General features: G+C 34.9%; 1 protein-coding gene across 1 annotated transcript; it reads right to left on the reverse strand.

The window, feature by feature from the left end:
- Window positions 1-126: 126 nt before the first annotated feature.
- me2 (malic enzyme 2, NAD(+)-dependent, mitochondrial) lies at window positions 127-23,885 on the reverse strand. The gene is made up of 15 exons (XM_077241818.1): window positions 23,671-23,885; window positions 18,701-18,832; window positions 16,485-16,618; window positions 16,081-16,230; window positions 15,109-15,184; window positions 14,702-14,863; window positions 13,265-13,478; window positions 12,900-12,997; window positions 12,658-12,771; window positions 11,331-11,442; window positions 10,813-10,955; window positions 8,267-8,369; window positions 8,006-8,076; window positions 7,418-7,516; window positions 127-1,949 (listed from the first exon to the last, which is right to left on the reverse strand). The coding sequence occupies exons 2-15, from the start codon at window positions 18,806-18,808 to the stop codon at window positions 1,788-1,790; spliced, it is 1,746 nt and encodes a 581-aa protein (XP_077097933.1). The 5' UTR covers window positions 18,809-18,832; window positions 23,671-23,885; the 3' UTR covers window positions 127-1,787.
- Window positions 23,886-25,143: the final 1,258 nt, after the last annotated feature.

A 25,143-nucleotide genomic window follows, 5' to 3' on the forward strand; every position in this document is an offset into this window, starting at 1 on the left:
GGTTCTAGTCAAGTTCCTTGCATTATTATGGGATGAATCCTTAAAAAAATGTAATAGGCTAATCATCATACATTAAAAAAAACTGATTAAATCCATTCAAAATGAGTGCAGCAGACAGACCAGCAATGACTTTGCACAGTTGTTTATTCTGCAGACACAGGGTTCAGAGCAGCTCACATCTCCACTGATGCGAGGATGAACTGCATTCAGAAACATTGATGACATTATAACAGGTGCACAACACTGATCAAACTTAATACATTCTTCAAGGACTGACAGAAACTGGGCATATTTTGGTCATGGATATGAGAATGTTCATTTACTTTGTTCGATATGCCGTTGAAATGAAATCTTCAATGGGCAGTTTTTAAACTTCTATGAAAGGTAAATGCAAATCATGATAATCTATAAATTTGTTGCTCTTGTGATCTTTGGCTACTTCGTTTACAATGGCATATAAAATATTGTACGATGAGTGGTGACTATATAAAGATGTAGAAGCAGGCACTTGTTATGAGGCTCTACCACAGTGGTACTTTTTCTGATTGGTCAACAGATGCAGTCAAATAAATTAATATAACGACTATTTATGTATAGTTTACTGCAGTTGCATGAAACCTACATGCTGTAGCTGTGATTGTCTTATATCTTTAATATCACTCAAAATTCTTCTCACATAATTTTACCTCAAATCAAGATTTCCATACATTTAATAATTTGGGAAGTAGCTGTGTAACAAGTTAGATAATGTACAGTCAGCCAGTTTATTTAGTGATAATGACATTAATTTCCTGTTATTTCTTATAAAGAATGTGTTTGTATTCTAAGCATCCTCATACAAGTGTGTAAATATTTGCTGGTAAATCCACTAAAACTCAGTCACAGCTACACACCACTGTAATATTGTGCAATATACTAGAAACTCTGCTAGTCCTTCATGTCCTGTACTTCCTCCGCTACTATGAAATAAACGGATCTTTGATGATCTGAATGACTCTCACAGACACAAGAAACAAACACAAAGAACCAATGGAGTGTGACTTCATTTTAGAACGTTTCATTGCACATATCACCTAAAAACAAATGTGAGGAGTGACACGGCACAGTATTGCACTCAACACTGGAGCAAAGGATAGAGTATAAAAATAAATAAATAAAATACATTTTGCATATAATAAATGAAGCCTAATTAGACCATTAGTTTAGTTTGCATTGTGACATAACTTTCATAACAATTCGGCACATTTACCACAAAATTCTCATTACTATAATGGCCGAGTTTTCTTTTTAATTCTCAGTGGATTATAATTGGAATCTCATTACTGTAGTTTATTTTTATTTTTTTTACTATATTTGAGACAAATGTCAGGAAATACGACAAAATACTATTATGTGTAAATACTTTAAAATTTGAATAAAGTATTTTTGCATATTTTTATTAGTGCATTTCGGGTAAAAAGTGCTTAATTGTGACGAAAATGACAAAATGCAAGAAAATCCTAACGATCCTAAAAGAAGGCTTAATTATCTTTATGCACAATATTAGTTTGCATTTATTTATTTAGATTCTGGGGTTAAATGTGACCGGGACATGTGCAAGATTTGTAAAATTCATCCAAAAAACAGAAAATGCAATTTAAACAAGGGGTCAGAAATATGAATAAATACTAGAAGTTGCAAAAAAGAAAAGAAAAGAGGAGTGCCTAAAACAGAAGAATGAAGACTCCCTTCAGACTTCCTGGTTTTTGTTCCGTCTCTCTCTGTCTGGTATTTTCTCATGTGTTCATCTAGTCTACAATTGGGCTGTGAGAAACCCCGGGCCAGTCGTACATGTCGGGCGCGAATGAATCGTAGCTGATATCCCACAAAACTGATCTGACGTACGCTTCCTTATCCACAGGCTCTGGGTATCGGAACGCCATTCCATTTGAATACACGTACTCCACCACCTGTGCACAAAAACTTAGCAGTGGGTTATGGTACACAACAAATGACATTCATGTAACATTCAATTGACTGTATACATATATATATATATATATATATATATATATATATATATATATATATTCTCGGAATATATATATACATCCCACAGAAAAAAAATATTAAAGATGTTTTGCATTAAATTATTTTTGACAATTATGCACATTTATCACCAAATTCTTATTACCATAGGGAGCCTGGATATTTACATCCGAGTTTCGTTTTTAATTCCCATTATTCTCATGGATTCTTATTAGATTCTCATTACTGTAATGATTTAACTGTATTAGAGTGAAATACAAATGAATGAATTGTACAAATATTGTACATCACACAAAAAACGTGTCATTTGTGTCTTTCATATACGTTGGCATTTATCTGAACAGTGCAGTTTATGAATACTTTAACACATTATTTGTTTGACAGAATGTTCGACTGAAATGGGCAGCACACATCTACCAGGGTATCTGCAGGGTTTTTAAAATCAAACGTAAGGCTTTTTAAGACTTATAAAATAAATAAATAAATATATAAAATTAACCCCTTAAAAGGTACAATAAGCAAGATTTTTTGCCGCTAGAGGGCGCTACATTCAAAACAACAACAACGGCGTAGCTCGATGACGATGTGAAGGAGCGTGGAATAATGGGAACTGTCGTTTTAAACTCCACCGTGGATGTAAATCAGTCAGACGGGAATCGAAAAATCATATTCATCGATGAGGTTAATTTTTTTTTATAATGAAATGCTTTTTGTGGCGAGGGTGGTGTGGTTCAGCGTGGTCTGTAATGGGAGAGAGAAGAGACGAGCGGGAAGTAGGTCAAGTGCAAATGACGAACAGCTGTGTCTTATTGCAGTGATCAGCGTGGAGAGACCGCTTATAAGCCGCGCGCTGGAACGAGAGAGAGACTGGAGAGAAAATTTGACGCAGAGAAAGAAAACCGGTGGATCCGAGCTCTCATTTTTGAACTGTTTTGTGCCGTCGCGGTTGCCACGGTGAATGCGCGTGTGTGCGACTTTGGTTGGTTTTGTTCTATTTTAATAAAGTACGAGTCCCAGTCACGCAGATCCCTGTCTTCTTCCTTCATGACTCTTGAACCTCATCACACTTTTATTTCATTAAAATGAATTAACCGCAAGAAAAGTAAGGTTTAATACTAAATTGGTAATCATAGAGGTTACTGTATGTCGAATTCATTATTGTGATAACGCTGTGCAGTTTTACGTGTTCTAAACAATTGTTGTAAAAGTACATTCGAACAAACCCACATCATTTGCTAAAATACTGATTAAACTTTATGTATAACACATGCTATATTTATTTACATGGCCATAAACATCAGACGTGATAAAAAATGTCAATAAACTAAACACAAATCTAAAGCAATAATACTTCCCTTACATAAACATAACTATTAACGAATGCTACATTTGGAAAATATAATATTAAGCATGCTTTGTCGACAGAACCAGCTGCAATCGGTAAAGAATAACTGTGTTCCGTAACGACTGCACGAAACAAGCTAACGTTTGTAGCTTGATAGACGCTACAACTACAACTTCCGCATTTGTCAAGCACTCCACGCAGTACGAGCGGAAACCGAGGGTAACGTAGATATGACGCAATTGACTGGCGACTCCCAGCTCCCCCCTGCTGTAACGCCCCGTTTCCTTGGTTAAAATAGCAATTTTCTCATGATTTATAAATAGTTGGGAACATTTGGGATATTGTAAGTAATCAATTTAACAAAATATATAACACGGGCCTTGAGATTATGGCCTTGAGATTATGGGATATTTTAATGCAAAATTATTACATATTGTACCTTTAAGCCCTGAAGACATTTTTAGAGTTGTTTTTTGCAACGACACACAAAAGTAAAGACTCATAACTCTAAAACTATAGCATGGAGAGTCAAAAGGTAGATATCATTTGATAGAAAACTTAAAATTTATTTAAAACATTTTTTTCTTTTGTTACATTTGGACATTCTCATGCTGAGAAACTGCTGATAAAAGACAAAAAAAAGTGTGCATAAGGAAAATGTTCTATTTGACATGCAATAACTAGGACAAAATAATACTCTTTCCTCTACATGTGAGCTGCTTCTGGATCTGGATCAAATTATGTGGTGATAAATAGCTTTAGATCTAAGTGACGGATTATGGTGAGTTTGGACTTTTCAATTGTGAGAATCTGCTTTAAAGCAACACCAAGGAACTTTTCCTCTGCAGTCGCCCTAAAGGTTGGAAGCGGAATTGTCCATTACCGCTGTCGTAAATAATTTAGCCATGTCACGACTTGATGAACCACTGAAACGATTTTGGAAACATTATTTTAAGGTAAAAAATCTTACTTAGTGCTGCTTTAAATAATGATGTGCCATTTTCGGAGCATGTTTCGAATGATGTGCCACAATCAGAGCATGTTTCATGAAGTTACGAGCGAAAACGTGACATAATTGCCGCATCCGTATATTATTTACATATGGTTCTGGGGGCTTCACGTACAAAAACTCACTCAAGTTTATACAAAGCCCAAAACATTTATATTCTTGTATTCTACCCAGTGAGACCTTTCAATTGACACATGGCTAAAGGTCGACCGATTCATCGGTTTTGCCGATATATCGGTACCAATAGTTGATTGGTGGAACGGTTGAGAAGTGTGTGTCATTACACAGATCGAGAGCGCCCTATAGAGGACAAATAACAAACTATCACGGGCTGAGTTGTTTAAGTTAACATGTGAGGCTGCGTGCAGCACAGAGAGAACACTGTGACACTTCAGACACGCATTTAAAACACAGACAGCGAAACGAAGTACATATTGCCATCTCTTAATAAAGAAGAACTGAAGTATGTTTGCCGTCGAGGCTGAGGACTCTAACATTAGTACCTCAAGCGGTTAAATAAATGTGACAAAAACACACGCAAACCTCACCTAAATGTTTTATGTCGCAATTGTTACCATCTATTTGCATTAGTTTATATCCAGCTGGTCACTTTTATGCATTCATTAGCTGACAAAGATTCATATTTAAAGCTAGTGACGTGATTGCTTTCTCAACATTGATATGTTCATGCAGCCGACAGAAACATAAATCAGAAACGCATTCGATTTCAGTTATTTCTTTATCACTACAATACATATTATTTTGATTAGACAATCATCAAGTGTTCTAAAATAGAAGCAAATAAAGTGAGAGACTATACATGTAATATAGGTCTACTACATTTATGAAATTTTAATGGCCATCTTTAAGCATGACTCTTTGGATTTATATGAAATGTTCACTTTACAATAAGATTCCATTTTTAGCATTAACAGTTTAATAAATGTTGTAAAAGTATTATTCATTGTTAGTTTGTTAATTTCAACATTTACTACTACATTTAAAATTGAGTTTTAATTTTTTATTTTATCTGTGATTACCTTAGTTAATGTACTATGAACTAACATGAATGATAAAGGTACAATTGTATTGCTCATATTAATACATGCAGTAAAAACGTATATTGTATAATGCATATAGTTCATGAAAGCTAGCTAATACATCCTTGTTAACAAATGAGACTTGCAAAGTGTTACCTATGAAATTTACATATGTTTCTAGGTTATAGCTAAAGAAACACACATTCGACCTGTAATATTTTAATGTCTAAATTATTTTCTGTAGAGTTTGTTCTGTAGAACTTCTCATTTTAATATATTCATATTTATATATTTATTTCATTTAGCTCATTTCAGCTCAGAACTGTTTTACTTGGAGTTTTATGTTTGTTTTAAATCCCAGTTTCCATTTAAAAAAAATCGGTTGAATAATCGGTTATCGGCATGTACAGTCAAATCTAAATATCGTTAACGGTAAAATCCACTATCCGTCGACCTCTACATATGATTAGGGATGGCAATTGAAAACCGGTTCCACTCGAGAACCGGTTCTTAATTTTATGAACCATCGATATTGTATGCCCTCGACGTTAACGAGTCCTCTTATCGATGCTCCTGCTCCCCAGCCATACAGACCGTGAACTCACAACTGTCCCTTTTGTCCTTTATCGGGCACCATAGCACCGCGTCCTACATATTCGTGCATCATGACGTCAAAGCGATTTGAGCAAAGGAGGGAATCATGGAGAGGAAGAGACAATCTAAAGCTTGGCTTTCTTTTACTAAACGAGACAAAAATCATGCCGTTTGCAATAACTGCAAGGCTGTTATTTCGTGTAAGGGTGCAAATACAAGCAACATGCTTAAACATATATCTATGGTCCTGCATTGCAGGAATGCCGTATTTTTGATCCGCTGCGTATAACTGCCCAAGCTAGCAGCACCATAACCTCCGTTGAATAGGGTAGGTGTAATGTTAAATATTAGAGATGCACCGATTGATCGGCTGGTGTTTTGAGAAATATCTTTATACTCCAAGGCTTTATATATATATTTTTTTTGCTATTTATATATTATTTTATTGCCATTACCTGTTTTCATACAGAAGTTTAGTTTCCTAAATAAGTAAATATATCACTTTTTTTTAGTTGAATATTGGAAGTGAAAATGGTTCTTCCATATCATAACACTGCACTTAGATATGTGTGAATTTCCTACACCAGGAGTAATAATTTATATAGTTCTATTTTATTTTATTTGTTCAAAAAATGTGCTATGTCCTATGTAAAATGTTCTATTAAAGAAAAGATAGACAATAAATATTTGTGTTTGCTGTAAAGTGGTTAGAAAAAATGAAATCGAAATCGGCTAAAATCGGTATCGGCAGGCCAAACTCGGCCTAGAAATTTGTAATTTGTGCATCTCTATTAAATATCACTGGCGTCTTACAAATAACAGGCATATTCTACGAAAACACTGTATTATGTATAACTATTCCATCCTTGTTTTTATAGAGAATAGTTTTAATTCTATATTAGGAGGAGTTTCTGATCTGTATCCTTGTGTTTACAGAAGATTTTTTATTTATTTTTTAAATCATATTTATTATTCAGTTTGCTTACTCAAGAGTGAACTTTAAAACGAATAAAACCACTTGTTTTTTTGCCGAAAAAGCATACAGTATGAATACTTTTTTCCACACAGTGCTATCAGGGATCGATAAGAGAATTGTTAAAGAATCGGATCGATACGCAGAATCGTCAGTGGCATTGATATTGATAAAATCTTATCAATTCCCATCCCTACATATGACTATCTGAGTCATAGTATCTGTCTGAGTCTGAGTATTTGAGAAAGTCATATACACCAAGGATGGCTTGAGAGCGAGTAAATTATGGGATATTTTTCATTCTTGGATGAACAAGACTTATAAAGAGGTCAGGGACCCTGACCTACTGTACACTCATGTTTACTTGGCTGTTCTTTTTTTGTTTACAGTGTCCTAAAACACAAACACACACACAAACACTATCTCACCTTGATAGCCATCTGTAGGGACACCTCTCTGATGTTGGACAGCGGTGGATACAGTCGGCCCTGACTCAGCTCTTCATCTGTGAGCTGATCCGCCAGCGTCTAAAACAACAAAAACCACTGTTTTATCAAATATAAAATATTAACTAGAACAAGTTCTGCTTTTTAAAGTCATGCAATGCAGGGCTAATAACTTGTAAATAGTAATAGGGGTATTCGTGATAAAGCAATATTTAATTCATTGCCATAATTTAACCGATTAAGCTAAACAACCGTTTCTGCATATACTGTACTTGTTCAGTAATCATGCAATCAGGGGTGAAAGAGCTGGTGATTTAAAAATAAAGCAGCTTGTTGGACTATAATGTACAAAATATTTCACAAACCACATTATTTATTGGAGAAAAGAATGTTTATAGAAACCAGAGTGTTTATGATTATGATAATAAATTACAATAATATGATAACAAACAACACTATGCAGTATCAAGCAGCATAACAGATTGGATGCAGATGACACCGGAAGCCAGACACATTTAAATTACAAATAGCCACAGCTGCTCTTGGATACTTTGGTCTTTGTGTATTTACCTTTGCAGCCTCAAGAAACACTGTATCACTGATGTGTCGGACTCCACTGAGTATAACCGCCAGAGCTACACCTGAAATCACAATTACAACCTACACGTCAACACGAGATGACCTGGACAGGCCAATCTTATCCCATTATTTCCTAAAAATCTTAATATGTTTGTTAAACATTAGTGACTTCTTAATGTAGATGTGTTTAGAGCTAACCACCAAAACATCCATTAATATATAAGACTATAATTATTACTATAGAATTAATACCAGGGAATATATAAGCATTGTTGCCCTGTCCAGGGGTCAGTATTCTCCCATCTTCTAGTGACACCGGTCCAAATGGACTGCCGCTGGCGAACAAACACCGACCCTGAAACAGAAACAGTTACATTTCCATATTCATATACAGGTATGACAATCAATGTCCACATGAGGTCAGTGTAAATGTATTTTATCTTTGATTCTAAAACAAAGCATTTAAATATCATCATCTTACTAAGATATTTTCTGGAGATAAAGTGAAAACTGATATTTATGATTTTATGCGAATCGTCTACTATGCTATTAAAAATATTCTCATTTATTTTACAATCAAATCAAAATTGTATCTTACTTTTTGCCATATAAATCAGCCATCTGCACCGAATCACATATTTCTGCTCAGTTTGGGGCTCTGAATTGAAATGTATCCATATTCTCACTATATCATACGAAATGAGCCATAAAAAGTCGTGTGTCTCAAATTGGGCTGGGACGGTAACCGCAATACCGCAGTCACGTGACTCCAACCGCGGGTCTGAGCTCGTCACCATCATCACCGCAAAAAAAACATTGGCCTGCATATGTGTGCACGTTGTGTCTAATTTTATGGATTCATTGATTCTAATGACATGGATTATGTATAATGACATTGTGTCTTACATGGATTCAAGGTTTTCTAAACAAATTTATCATCAATAGATGGAGCAAATCCGACCTTTCGCGAGTTGAGGAGTGCAATGTTTCATGACACAAAATAAGATTCCATTCGTATTAGAGATGCGCGGATGGGCTATTATTTCATCTGCAACCACATCACAAACTCATCATCCGTCCGCCATCATCCGCACCAAAGTTTATGACCAATTTTCAAAACCGCACTGCCCGCCATCCGCTGATAGTTTTAAGGTCTATGGGCGATGAAAGCAGATAGCTTTGTGATCTACAGGTTAGAGTGTCCATGTGGATGTTTCTATATAGGGATGACGACTAGAAAACTAAAGATACGACTATCAGAGCATAAAAACGCCATTCGAATCTGTAACCCTCTATATCCTATGGCCATTCATTACAGAGATACAAACCATGGTAGTCCGAATACACTCAAGATAATCGGTATTGAACACATCCCCAAGTCCATAAGAGGAGGTGATAGGGTTAAGAAGTTACTACAAAGAGAATCTTTCTGGATTTACTCACTGAAAGCCACCGCATTCCCAGGTTTAAATGGAGAATTAGATTTTGTACCATTTCTGTGAAATTTTTCATGAAATTAGTCGTATTGTGTATCATTAGATGTATACATCCATTGACGTGTATATTTTGATGTTTTTTTGCTCTATTTTATTGTTATGTTTTGATTTGTATACTGTAATCTAGATATTGCTGAAAATATTTCAATTAAATTTTTTTTTTTTTTTTTTTTCTATTTATTTACTATTATTTTTCTTATTTTTTATTTTATTTTATTTTATGTGTGTATATGTATGTATGTATGTATGTATGTATGTTTGTGTATGTATGTGCATATATGTATGTATGTATGTGTATATATATATGTGTTTGTATGTGTATATATGTATATATATATAAATATATATATAAATTTTTTGTTAATTTTTTTTTATTTATTTTTTTATTTTTATTTTTTTATGTGTGTATATGTATGTATGTATGTGTATGTATGTGTATATATGTATGTATGTGTGTGTGTATATGTATGTGTTTGTATGTGTATATATATATATATATATATATATATATATTATTTTTTTATTTATTTATTTTTATTTTTTTTGAGTTTGATTTGGCTTGATATTATGCAATATACTATTTCATATGTTGAATTCTGCTCCCTGTTGGTTACCTTGCGTAGTGTGTGACCAGGTGTTTACTATTTAGATTAATGAACTGCTATTTAAAATGCACTTGTGACTTTGTTTGTTACACACACCCTGACGAAGGCAATAGCCGCAACGCGTAGGTGTATCTGTCACCAATTTTAATGATAGAAGCCATGATTCAATAAAGGCTTTTTACTTTTTTGTATACACAATTCGAGTGCCTTGGATTATTACTTTGTATTTGTCTGCTATATTTGCTTCTTATTTATTAATTCCAGGTAATTGGTTAATGAAACAGTGAATAAAATTAAGATACAATTTATACAAAACGAAATTCAATTTAAAGAAAGGCTTTCTACAAAACAAAACTTAATAAAGTGGTCAAAATCATGTCTGACCCATCTTATGATCCTATCTTACACGGCTGTTCACTTTTCATATATATCAACATAGATTAAATAATAAAAAAAAAGCGCTGTGGATGTATTTAAAGCGGTTTACCGCTATACCGCGGGAATTTCTTGCTTTGCAACCACGGTTAGAAAACATCCATACCGCCCCAGCCCTAGTATCAAATAAAAATACTAAAACGATAAAAAAAAAACATATGCAAACTTTATTTTAGATTTTGTCTTAAGCTAATAACTGTTCCATTTTAAAAAAAAATCATATGTCAGGCATCAAAGGGTTAATGCATTACTGATATTTTACCTGTGTGAGGCTGTACGCATCTTCAGCTGTGCATTCGGCTTTGGCAGTGGGGTTGCTCAGGGCGAAGATAATCGGACGCTCATTCAAGCTGCCCATTGCTCTGATGACATCATGAGTGAAGAGCCGGCCAGCCCCTGACACACCTGTTTACATTGAGAAAGAGGTCAAACATATATACATATCTATTAATAAAGGATTTATGGTTTATGCATGATGCATATAAAACTATATGCAAAGAACAGGCAACAAAAAACAGCCACCCACATTTACAAATAAAAACCTATTCATTAACACATTTCAAATGTGAAGATGCTAGCCGATTACAACAGGACATTTATATACAAAAGTCTTAAAGGTACAGCAACAAAAGAAGCTTTTTTAATTCTAGGTCATGAAAACCTAAATGACAACTGTTGAGGTGCAATCCTTGACTAACATTAAACAGATTAAACAGACGGTTAAACAGATTGATGTTTGGTTGATTTCAGCGCGAGGCGTAGAGGAGCAGCTCGTCTTACCGATGATCGCTGTGGGTTTAATAACATTGACTGCGTCTAAGAAGCTTTTCACGTCCCCAGGATCAGAGTGAACAAAAGCCTCCTGATTACTGTCTGTCTCATAAGCTCTGCCCTATAAAACAGAGAAACACACTCAGGATTACTGGAGGACTCTCAAGCATGTGAAAGAAGAACAAGTTGGTCAATGTCACACATTTTCTATTCCTGTTTTGAGGTTTTAGAGGAGACTTGTCATGTGAGCTCAGATTACTAAAATACTGCGGCAGCATTTGGGTTTTTTCAGAGACAGCAAACAACCTCATTGGTAGTACTAGTTATTTTTGTATTATATTAGTTTTTATTAATATTTTGATTGAACTTTTATTTATGAATTTATTTTGTGTTTTTTATAAATATTACAATTTGGGTTTAATTTATTTTTATTTCAGGTTAAGTTTTATTGTCCAGTAAGTGATTTTAGTGCTTCAACTTAAACTTTCAAAACTTTTTCATCTAATATTTATTTCAGCTTTTTTAAATCAGTAGGTTGGTAACAAGATTTGATGACTTCAACTTAAACGAAAATTTTTTTTATTTTTAAAAAAAAATTATTAATTGAACTAAATTATTAACAAAATAACTTGAATGAAGTCAATGTCTCATTCCTAAATTGAATGGATCAGCGCGTGTGAATAAATCTTTAAAATTAATTATTCAATGACAAACAATGATTTACTCTTATTTTGATACCGTTACTTTTCTCCCAGTACATTGTATCCTGTTATTTAAAAGTACATTTACATGACAGCAGCATGCTCTCTCTGATATATATATATATATTGTAGTTAAGCTGGCTCTTTTATTTTATTTTTTGACTAGTAGAAGTTATAAATGGCTGGTAACTTAAAAAATGAGTAGTCAAATTGGCCATTGAGTGAAAAAGTTAATTTCAAACCCCGTATATATTTATATACATACATATATATACACATTCATTTTAGTGAATCGGTTCATTGAACTGGTTCAAAACCTGGATTCACAAATCATTGTTTACATTCCATTTTTGTAGTAAAATATATTTTAATTAAAGTATGCCTCATTAATCCTATTGTATATCTATACATTCATAGTATTAGTTATTTTAACCTTTACCTTATAAATTTGTCATGAATGATGAGAGATACACTGTTACTACTTTTACAAATGATGAGAGCCGACTTTGTTTCTGAGCTATTTTTGCAAATATTTTAATTTAGTGAGATATTTTGTCACAATGTTCAGATATGGAGTAAGAATACTGTACACACATTTTAAAGCATACTTATACTCTTACACCATGTTTACTTACCTTTACTAACAGACCATATTTGTCAAACATCCAGATCTTTTGTCTGGCATCTGCCTGAGACACCCCTGACTCCATCATAGCCATGGTGATCAGGTTAGCAATTCCCAGAGCTGCCTAAAAGTGAAAATTGCTTAAAGCTTAAATACACAGACTATGCTGAAGTGTAATCTCAAAGCAAACCACACAGATTAAAAGACAGAGTTTGCGTCATTGTGGCTTTAAACTGTGTCATGTGGGCTCACCTCCCCAGCCCCAAGAAACAGAACTTTGTGTTCGGTTATTGGCTTCCCTACAACACGCTGAGCCGCCAGTAAACCTGCCAGAGCTACGGCTGCAGTGCCTATGACACACAAATGCATCAGCAAATGATCATCAGATTGCATTTCTTGAAGAAAATAACAATGCTTGTAAAGAAAATGAGGACCAATCACAATTCATAGGCAAATATGATGATGACATAATTATTCTCATTTAGATTTTGAAAATGTTTGAAAAGTATATTTTTAATTATCTTATAGTAAAGCAACAGCATAAACGGTACCTGATGAGTTTAAATCAATACGTATAAGTAATAGTGATTCTTGCCTTAGCAAGTACTGGTACTCACCCTGGATGTCATCATTGAAGGTGCAGTACTTCTCACGGTATTTCTTCAGGAATCGGAAAGCGTTGTGATTGCCAAAGTCCTCAAACTGGATGAGGGTGTCTTGTCCGTACTTGTCCACCACAGCTTCCATGAACTCATCTATGAGATCGTCGTAGCGCTGAGAGCGGTCACGCCGCTGGTATAGACCCATGTAGAATGGGTCCCTCAGTAACTTCTGCAGAAACACACAAGAGCACAAACATAATATAAAATAGCTATTTTTTTAAACCATCTATAGAGTAAACATACATTTACAATGAAAAAGACCTTACAGAGTGCTTGACTCTTAGATTCAAAATATGAGCCTGATGAATCTTGACATTGTTAGAAGAACTGTTGCCAAACATATAACATTCTAGAAACATAATAATCACTGCAGTAATGATCCAATCATAGACTCTTATCCATTTGCCTATTTAAATCCAAACAGCAATTTTTTTTGGCTCATATTGATGGATGGATATATGTCGGACGGATGGATATATGTCGGATGGATGGATATATGTCGGATGGATGGATATATGTCGGATGGATGGATATATGTCGGATGGACGAATGGATGGATATATGTTGGATAGATGGATGGATGGATGGATATATGTTGGATGGATGGATATATGTTGGATAGATGGATGGATGGATATATGTTGGATGGACGAATGGATGGATATATGTTGGATAGATGGATGGATGGATGGATGGATGGATGGATGGATGGATGGATGGATGGATGGATATATGTTGGATAGATGGATGGATGGATGGATGGATGGATATATGTTGGATGGATGGATATATGTTGGATAGATGGATGGATGGATGGATGGATATATGTTGGATGGATGGATATATGTTGGATAGATGGATGGATGGATGGATGGATGGATATATGTTGGATGGATGGATGGATGGATATATGTTGGATGGATGGATATATGTCGGATGGATGGATATATGTCGGATGGATGGATATATGTCGGATAGACGGATGGATGGATGGATGGATGGATATATGTTGTATGGACGGATGGATGAATATATATTGGATGGACGGATGAATGGATACATGTTGGATGGATGGATATAAATATCGGATGGATGGATATATGTCGGATGGATGGATATATATTGGATGGATGGATATATGTTGGATGGATGGATAAATGTTGGATGGATGGATAAATGTTGGATGGATGGATATATGTTGGATGGATGGATATATGTTGGATGGATGGATATATGTTGGATGGATGGATATATGTTGGATGGATGGATGGATATATGTCGGATGGTCGGATGTATGTCGGATGGACGGATGTATGGATATATGTTGGATCTAGATCTATAAAGACATCAAGTCTTGTTACACGAATGGTTTGGGAATGAATGATTGCCAACCTCATTATCTGTGCCCACATCAATGCAGACCGGCAGGCAACTCTCAGGCCGTATTCCAGCGCAGGCCGTATAAAGGCACAGCTTTCCTACAGGAATACCCATACCATACACTCCCAGATCCCCCAGACCCAGGATACGCTCACCGTCCGTCACCACTACAGCCTACAGACACACAGAGATGAATGATCCCTCACTTATACTAACAAAAAGTCTCTTAAGAAATCAAATTAATGCATAAATCACAGTCTTAAAGGGATAGATCACCCGAAAAACAAAACGTCATCATTATACTTGTTTGGGACGACATGAGGGTAAATAAATCATGACAGAACTTACGAATCAAAAAGTGACATCAAACATGCACTTCAATAAAAATCGAAAAGCACTGGAATGTTGAAATCCAATACCTTGACAGTGGTTTCTGGCCAGTTATCCAATATGGAACGAACATGTCCTTTATCCTTAATGGAGATAAACAGACCTCTGGGGAGAATAAGACAAAAACTTGAATCTCTAACACACAAGCTGTATTTCTGAGAAAGCTCCTCCATAATTACAACAAAAACAAAAATAGTCCTAACTACATACTAAACAAAACTTTTCTGGTAACATGATGTTTTTCACTCCATCTACTTTTAGCTACATGTTGTCATACATAATTTCACTTAACCCTATACACAGTAACAGTTTTTTGTATTGTATTGTGTACATGATTGTATGTAATGTCAACTAGCGGTTCTGTGAGTCAGGTTTTAGATGATTGACTGATTGACTCAAAGTTGAAGGATTCAAACAGAACTATTCATTAAACTGATTCAAACCAATAACTTGCTAGGTTAAAAGTTGTATTGAATGATTCATTAAAAACTGTCTTGTAAGATTTATCTGCTGACCAATAAGCCTACACTGGTCAAGCTGTGTTTGTTTTTGCATGCAGCCAGTGAAGACAACTCATATTACAACATTCATCACATTCAATTCTAACAGGAAATGTTCTTTTGATTCTTCAATTTATTTTGATGTGATGCTGTAAAGTGCAAATTGCACCAAATGCACTCAAAAGGGGGTCCTTAGAGACATGAACTAAACAGTGTTACTGACAGACTGGGAAGAGTGTAGCTGCAACGATGACAAATATGTGAAAAAAACTGTTTTTTTGAACATTCAAGCATGAAAACCTGTTCTAGTAGAGCTCAAAAACAAGACTCTGGAAAGGAGCATAATACGGCAATATATCTGCCATCTTGCACATCTAAAAATAACTTCAAGACAAGCTGAGAATAAGAGCATGTTGAGCATACAATAAGGCGGTGATTTACACAGACATGGGATCAATGTATCACAGTTAAATAGTTAATTATTAAAGAAGTGTAGCTTACTTGGGTCGCCTGAAGATGTGTCCATACTGCGTACATGCGAGGCCAACAGTTGGCGTGTAGACGATGGGCATGAGAGCTTCGATGTCTTCCATGAGCACGCGGTAGAAGAGACGCTCGTTCCTCTCCTGAATCCCCATTAGGTAGATATACCTGCTCAAATTAACCCAAGCTTAAATCAACACATATTTAACATTTTCAAATGAAACAGTATATTCAGTGTAAGTATTCAGACTTTTTATCTCATTTTATCTTTCAGGATCATGAAAAGCAGGTTATGATATTTATATGATTATTTGAAGCCACACAGCATTGGGTCGCAAAATGCATGTTAAAATTCAGATTTTATATGGAAATTTTAGAACAGCTCTTATTATCAGAAATGTTAGTGATGTGAATGGATGTACTTCTGCAGTGGGTCGGACATCTTCTTCAGGTTTTTCTGGAAACGCATGGCCTGGGTGTCCTGGGTCTCGATCTTTGGTGGTAACAGACCATGAATGCCCAAAATCTGCCTCTCCTTCAGAGTGAAAGCCATGCCCTGTGTGCACACAAATGCACAATGAATGCTTACACAAGATTTTGACTTTTTCACTACAGTAAAACTGTGGGTAATTGCAAGGGCGTCACTAATGAGATCTGAGTTTCCAAAGTTAAAATAACCCAATCCAATTTTTTTTCTTCTCTATTTATGACAGTAGTCTGAACAACAACAAAATACATAAATAAATGATAATGCAATAATATAAAACATAATGAAAATATAGTATATTTATTTACACTATACAAACCTGATCAAGACATTTTATTTATATGTTCATATATAAAAATAATTTATGGTTAGATATTTATTATTATTATTTATTATTAGTATAAATTATCATTATTATAAGTCTTTTTTGGAATGTGTTAGATTTCAAAAAGTTATTCAAAATAAAATTAATCAGTCATTAAGAGAGACAAAAAGTAAATAATAACAACAATAACCACAAAAAAAATTTATAATCAACAATTATAAAATAAAATAATACAAAATAAAGTAAAATATATATAAAAATAATAATAAATAAAATATAAAATAAAACAAACCTGGTCAATAGTAAATACATATATTGTTTGACATTATATTAATTATTAATTTTTTTTGGAATGTGTCATATTTCAAGTACACATTAAGGACTACACTGTCAAAAAAACTGATAACATTTCATTGGTGCGACAGCAAAGTTTCGTTGGGTTAGAGGTTTGTTCAAAGCCCCAACCATAAATAAGAGCAATACTAGTGATGCTTGCCTTAGCAAATGACACAAATTACAGACAAAGCCATACACACAAAGAAAACTGCAGGTGGTCTAATCTCATGCATTGTCTATCCCACAGAAGTATGTAACATATGAAGGGCAGACAACACAATAGGTCATACACACCCTGAAACACTGCTTTATGTGTGTCTGGGGGTGAGCCGGAGCAGCTCTATATTAAAACCACTCATGACTCTTTGACCTGAGGTGCCACAAATGTAATGCATACATCCTGTGTGTGAGGAGGAAACCCAACACATGGCATCTACAGTGAGGAGATCAAGGCAGAACAGCGACCAATCAGAGTCAGCGAGGGGGAAACACCCATCTATAGCATACATCCCACAGAGAAATTACATTTACTTTACATTCCATATGCCTGGAGTGCGAACTTATGTTTCTTTGAGCATGTTTGAGGGGTGCGGGACCGTTTTTAACAGGGCCGGTGGGTTGCAAGTCTGTTCTGAACAGCAATAAAAAAAATTATATGTTAAATGCAAATAATAAAAAGTGACTAACTAAATATTGGTGGATAGTTGGTTAGGATATACTTATCAACTTTTAAATGGGAAGAAAAAACACTTCCTGTGTCTTTTCTAATTGACGTCAAAGGCATCCAAATGGTATACCTAATACCTAAATGGTATTTTGGTGCAAATTCATCTCATTTGGTAAAAGCTTGTGAAATTGGACAGATGATGACAGTGACATGACTTCATCCTCAAAAACTAAAACAAAAACTACACAAGGAGAAAGAAAACGCAACCCAGACTACATTAAATACAATTGCAGCAAGGATAAACATGGTTTGTGTTAGTGTTTTGTGAGGTCAATTACTGGCTGCTGAGAACATGGAGCCATCGAACAGTTTAGCTTACTTTTTGTACAATAAACAATTATGGTTCTGTGCTGGGTCATTTCTTGATGTTTAAGCACACACCCATGTTTTTCAGGATACGTGGCACTTCTGCTGAGTCACCCCACTAATGTTTTCCAGACAAAAGCATTCAGACCCTTAACTTAAAAGTGTGTATGCATCTACGCTGGGGAGTAAAAAACTAAAACTAGCAAAAAGACAATAGTAAAGTCATTATTAAGTTAAAGTTATTTAGTATGCATGCATGTGTTCAAGTTTATTGCTGTCACTGCAACTGAAATCCTCATTGTTTTTGTGGCACTTATATAATTTATTTAATCTGAAAGCAGCAAATGAGATGCAAAGAAGATTCCCCAACTCTTCTATATATGATATTGGAAACAATAAAAGAATAGCGACTGAAAGAGTCATTATGAGCGGATGGACAGATTGTATTTAGTCTAACCTTGTTGGTACGTGGGTTGAGCATGAGCGGTTTCCCCTTCTCTTTAGTGTGAACCCATCGGCACATGCTCACACACGGCCTCACACTCATGCTTAGTCTGGACAGCATGGCTGCAGTGATAACGATACACACCTGCAAAGGAAAAGAAAGAAATAAAACATACAAAGAAACCCACACTAAATACACCCAAACACCCTGGAGATCATTCAGTTCAGAAGTGTCTGATAGAAAAGTTTGGCTGTTATCGGGCAATCATTATTGAATTATTATGGCTGTTCTGTCAGCAGACACGGATTCTCACACCACAATCTCTGAGAACATTATGAGTCACTGCTGTGCTGATAAACTTTCATGCCAGAGTCCTTATAAAGAATATCAGAGCGCACACATCTCTGCAGACTTTCTACAGGCTATGACCCTGGACTAGAGAATTACAGTACAACAAAACCATTCAAAAGAAAATAAAACACTTACCAAAAAGATAAATACGTTTTTTGTTTAAAGTTTACCTGCATGTCATGTGGCCATTAACTGACATCAGAGAACCATGAAACATGAACAAATGTGTTGTTAAATAAATTATTAAAATAACTAAAAATCTCAGGGAAATATTTTTGTATTTAACTTAGTTATAAATAAGTTTGGCTGACAAAAAAAGTTTGGGAATCCCTGGTCTAAATAATGCTATAAGAGTATCTCAACCCTCAGCATCCTGGAATCTCCAAAAAAGGAACATTAAAAACATTTAACAATCACCCACCCACTTTATTATAACATATGGACCTTTTATGAATAAAAAACAGATATGTTTTTCCAAAAAAATAGGAAGAACTAAATAAGAGTGTGGGGAAATTATTAAAAAATGTTGATTCTTGTGTGAATTAAAAGCCATGATATTTACCCACATAATCTGACAATACTGATCATTTTACAGTGAGAAAACATCACTCAAGTAATGCAAACAAAATCAGTGATGAATTGAAATGATGAATTATAAAGCACTAAGCACAAACACATTAATATAACAGCTAAATTATCCTACGCCCTAAAATGTCCATTTTAGGATGCAGATTTAAAATCACATGCTCATCTCTAAAACAACATAATCAGATGTCTCATGACTGCTGGTTTAAATACGTCTGTATGTACGCAGTTGAAGATAGTCATGTCAGCACTGACTGCTTCACATTACGTAGAGGAAGTGAAACGGTACAAACCCAAAGCCAAACCCTTATACAACAAGAAAACACCTCACCAGTCACCCACCGTCACTCTTTATCAATTTATTATACCGTGCTCTTCTGGGTCATTAAAAAAAATCAAAGTACACAACAGAGGTGGTGTGCATGGCATGCTGATATCATCACTGTTGCTAGGTCGGGACTCAGGACTGTTTCATCCAGTGTGATTCACAGCAGAATAATTACATTCATTGTGACCTGAGTTTAAGTGTACCACTCAAGGGTGCAACAATGACAGGGCAGGAAGTTCAGGGATCAGGGTGGGAAATTAGCACCCGCCACCAGCCAATGGCTGGTACTTTTTCAAAGTGGCGGGTGACTTTGCCTTGTATACCAGCCACAGTGGCGGGTAAATTGTAAAACATATTTTTATTGGTTACTACTTAAAACATTCCTTGTAACGGATTGGACATCTTTTGTCAAAGAATGCTGTTGCTAAGTAAAAATAATGCACTTTTGTCGAGTAACTAATTTGATTGGTTTTCAGCGCTGTGCTTTACGGACACAGCGCACGGACACGGCGCTGAACGGACCGTGACACATATAGCTGAGGTACAGACGAAAGGAAAATTTAAAAAAATATACCCGGTGTTAAGAGGCCCGCCGCGGAGTCAGCAGTATATGAATGTAAAACCTGTTGGGGGCGAAGTAAATAAAAAGTGAAGGTACTTTTCGAACAAGTGGCGCATTGATGACGAAGGGAAAACGAGGGTTCGCTTAGTTCGCTTACTGTCGAGCCTATGCGTCGTCTGAAAATGCAAACAATTCGTTCGTTAGAGGAACAACTAACCTTAAAATAGAGTCAATGAAAATGACCAATTCTATTCAGAAACGTCCATGCGATCGGCAAAAAGGGCAGACCTTTTCGGGACTACGTTTGGATGTGCAAGTAAGTAAATTACTAACTTGAAGTTGTGTTTTGTGATGGCTAGATAGCTATCATTTTTTTAGTTTAGCGATAGTTTTAGCAGCGGCGAGGATAGGAGCCGATACCGTGGGTGCTCCGGAGCTCGATTACGTGTCAGTTAAACTTTTCATCTCCAATCCTATCTGTATTCGTGAGAAGTGGTGCTGTCCTCAGTTGAAAGATAGCCTACTTTACGGCTTTATTATCGAGTTAACCCTCTGGGGTCGACAAGCACACGGGCGCGTTTTGCTGGATTTTTTTCAAATAGCAGCAAAATACATTTAAATACTCCATCGTTTATGGTCATACAGACTTAACTAATATTAAAAAATAAACTGTAAAATAACCATGCATAAAACTCTCTCAAAAATACAAACATGTACATACATGTTGCTTACATGTTTGTGCTAATAGTGCTTTTTTTTTTCTTTTTTAAAAGGGGCGTGCGTCCGTGAGCATCCACGGAGGAAAACATAAATTGGCTCCTGAGTGCAGCATAACTCATATTGTTAAATGTATAAAACGAAAGACATATTTGTAATTGACGTCAATGTTATCAAAGTCACAGTTCTCATTCATAAATTTGAATTCCAGAAAAAGTGGCTGGTAAAAAATACAAGTGGCTGGTAAAATTGGGCATCCACCAGCCACTGTGGCTGGTGGGCAAAAAAGTTAATTTCCCACCCTGCATGCAATGCAGGGATTCCCCAATTTTGTATACCTAATATATTTACATGAAGTAAGCTAAGTCCTTAGATTTTAGGTTAATACGTTAATAAAATCAAGCAATATGATAATATTAATAATAAATAATAAAATTAAGTTCATGGGTCTCTGATGTCAGATAATGGTCACATGAAATGACAAGTAAACAAATAAAATGTTTAATCTTTTTTTAGTAGGACTAAGTGTTTTTTATTTTACATTTTTATGATTTAATTACTTAATTGCTTTTCATTAAACTCATGAACATCCTGCAGTTCCATCACCAACCGCAGTCTGGGAAACCCTGACGTAATGTAAGATTTTATGCACTTCACGTTGTTGATGACAAAGAATGGAATATATTTTCTTTCTCTTTGTATTTTTATATCAAAATGGTACAATCATATAATCCTATTCAAATCAATGTGATAAAGGATTTAAAATGAGTTTAGGACACCCTAAAAAAAAAACATTCTTTCTATAAGGCTGTTCCACCCATGACCTATGACCTTTCACATGAGACACTGAGGGTTATTTAAGGGACCAAATGGGAAGTCACACAAGATCTAACTAACGTGTTCTTGCTCAGTAAACAAAAACTAAGCCGATGATTTGGCAAAGATGCACATCAACGTTGATGAACACATCCTGAGCAAGCAAATGCAATGCTTCTGCCATCATTTCTGTGATTTATGGAAGTACGCTACATAAAATGAATTGCATAAAAGTGACTTGATTAAGGGATAAGGATAGGTCCTCCATTAAACCTAAAGCCTTGAGGATACCAGCCCAGATCTCAAACCACTAATTCACACTAGCCAGAAGTAAAATGGTATGAGAAAATGGGGATAGTTTCTTTGACATTCAGGGTTTGCACTTACAAACTTTTAGTTAATAGCTTAGATATTAAAGGGATAGTTCACCCAAAAATGAGAAATTCTGTCATTATTTACTCATCCTCATGTCGTTCTAAACCTTTAATGAAATATTTAATGAAATTTAATTATTTCTGTCACTCTGTTGATGATAATCTACGCAACTACCACTTTCAAGCCCCATAAAGGTATTAATATCGTTAAAGTGACTCCAGTGGTTTAACCTCAATTTTATGAAGCAATGCGAGTGGTTTGTTTTCGCTAAAAAAGCATTTACCACTTTATTTACAAAATATTAATCTCCAATGCACTGTTCGAATTAATCTTCAACAAAGCACTTAAGTCGCTTTTGAAGTTAAATTTGAGGTTAAACCACTGGAATCACATGGATTACTTAATTATATTTTTACTACTTTCTAGGGCTTGAAAGTGGTAGTTGCGTAGCTGTGGATAGAAAGCTCTCAGATTTCAATAATAAGATCATAAATTGTGTTCCAAAGATGAGGGAATGTCTAACGGGTTTGAAACGACATGATTGTGAGTTATTGATGCCAGAATTAAAAATGTTTGGGTTAACTAACCCTTTAATGGAATGAATTAATTATTGCACTGTTTTTTTATTTTATTTTTATCTCTGCTGAAGTTAAAAATTTCCACTCAGTGCACTAGATAAAATATATATTTTGAGATAACAGCCTTTGAAAATACAGTATGCAATGCAATTTAAATACATTACAGATTCAAATAAAGATGTTTTCTTTTCACTATTCTGAAAGCAGCAAGTTGTGGAAGCAAAACAGCTCAACATCTCAAAATCATGGATGAAATAAACAGTGCTTTCGGCTTTAAGTTACTGTCTGTAGTGACTAGCCGTTAATCTTGCCGTTACCAGCTTAAAGTTAACGTTAAGTTAGATCTTTAATTTATTTTAGACTACTATCTATCTTTAATCTTAGACCTTTTGAACAGATCTAACGTTACTTATCTGAAAGCGTTAAGTTAAAAAACCATAAGAGCAACAGGTGTAGAACCAAATTATTGATCATATTAAACAGTAAACCCATCCGTTAACTGATAATAATGTAAACACAATATAGAATGTGATGTGCGTGAGTCTAATATTTGAATGAAGTGGTCTAGTGTGGTGATGATGACAGTTGCTGTTCAGCTAAGCTAACAAAACGGTCAAAACACTCAATATAAGCCCACCAGAACTCTCATAAAGGATATCTCAAACCTTACCTTTTCCTTTGAACGTCTCAGAGTCCGCTGGTCACAATAATGTGCGAGAACACATTATATTTATTAATATAAATGTACTTGTCTTTTATCACTGCGTCAGGCCGTGCAGAGTGAGTGACAGTCGCGACTAGACACTCACATTCTCACACACACACACACAGACACGCCGACAGCCAATAAGAAAGGAGGAACGCCATAGCGCTTGAATTTACCGTAAAGCTCAGTGTATGAAGCGCAGTTACAATTGACCACAGAAGCGGAAAGAAAATGATGAAATTACCGTAAAGATCTTACACAACCTCATTCCTCATCCGTTGTTTTTGCAAGTCAGACTTGAATTGCAAGTTAAAAAAAAGACTAATAAATCCGTGGAGTTTTGCATTTTAGTCGTCTAGTTTTACTAATAAAGTAAGACAATAATAATAGCCTATTCATGAATGTATTTTGTTATTTATATATTGATAATAAAATAAAATGTATTATTAGCCTATTGTTATTAATTCACATAAAAATACACAACTCTATATAATAGTATTTCAGTGTAGCTTTTAATGGCTGTATATAGAAAAAGGAAGATGACCTTTGATTTATTTTGCATGTTTATTTATTTAATTAATTCATTAATTGCGGTTTTCTTTATATATTCTGAATGACTTTTATTTGTTACATTACATTATCGAGTTTGGTCAAAATAAAAAAAATAAAAAGTATTCAACTGATATTACTGCTCGGACATTTTGAGATGAATTAATGTCTCATTATCTTTACATACCAAAAATGTAATTTACACCAAATTCTTTTTTTACAGTCTATGCGAATTACACAGAGCGCATGTCTATTCGCTCTATAACCAGAAGAGATCGCAGTTGAGTTTCTAGGTTTGGCAGTAAATTTAGAAGTCCTACACAACTAAACCAACCATTAACCATTTGGAAGTTTTGAGATAGGCCTACTTTAGGCCAAACTTTTCTACTTTGTTTATCATGCTACAGTATACAGTACACATAGGTGTGATTTGGTAGCACTTCTTTATAATTCCCATCAACACACATTGAGTAGATCCGTAGCTGATGTATGAGGATCATTCCTGGGATTCGGTAATATTTCAGTCCCCCAGATGTTTTAAAGTGGTGGTTCCCCAAAACGACAACACTTTGGTATGTCCATTATAATGAATAAACATAATTATTGCATTTAAATATTTTTTTATCATTAAATAGCTAATGCATTTTGTCATGTCATGTCACAAGGCACTTCACTGAATTTGTTAATATTTAACAAAATGTGCACAGTGTCTATAATTTTTGGCCATATTTTAAGTATTTATTTGTGTATTCATATATTCACATTTTTGAGACGTATTATAGCCAGGGAGGGTAGTGTCAAGCTTAACAACTCAACCCAATCATGTAAAATTAAGATGGAAAATGAATATTTTTCAAATTTGTAATTTAATCCATAAGTATTTACATA

Source organism: Siphateles boraxobius, unplaced genomic scaffold (assembly GCF_051911475.1).
Source record: "Siphateles boraxobius isolate OS27281-9 unplaced genomic scaffold, OSU_SipBor_1 24, whole genome shotgun sequence".
NCBI classification, from domain to species: domain Eukaryota; kingdom Metazoa; phylum Chordata; class Actinopteri; order Cypriniformes; family Leuciscidae; genus Siphateles; species Siphateles boraxobius.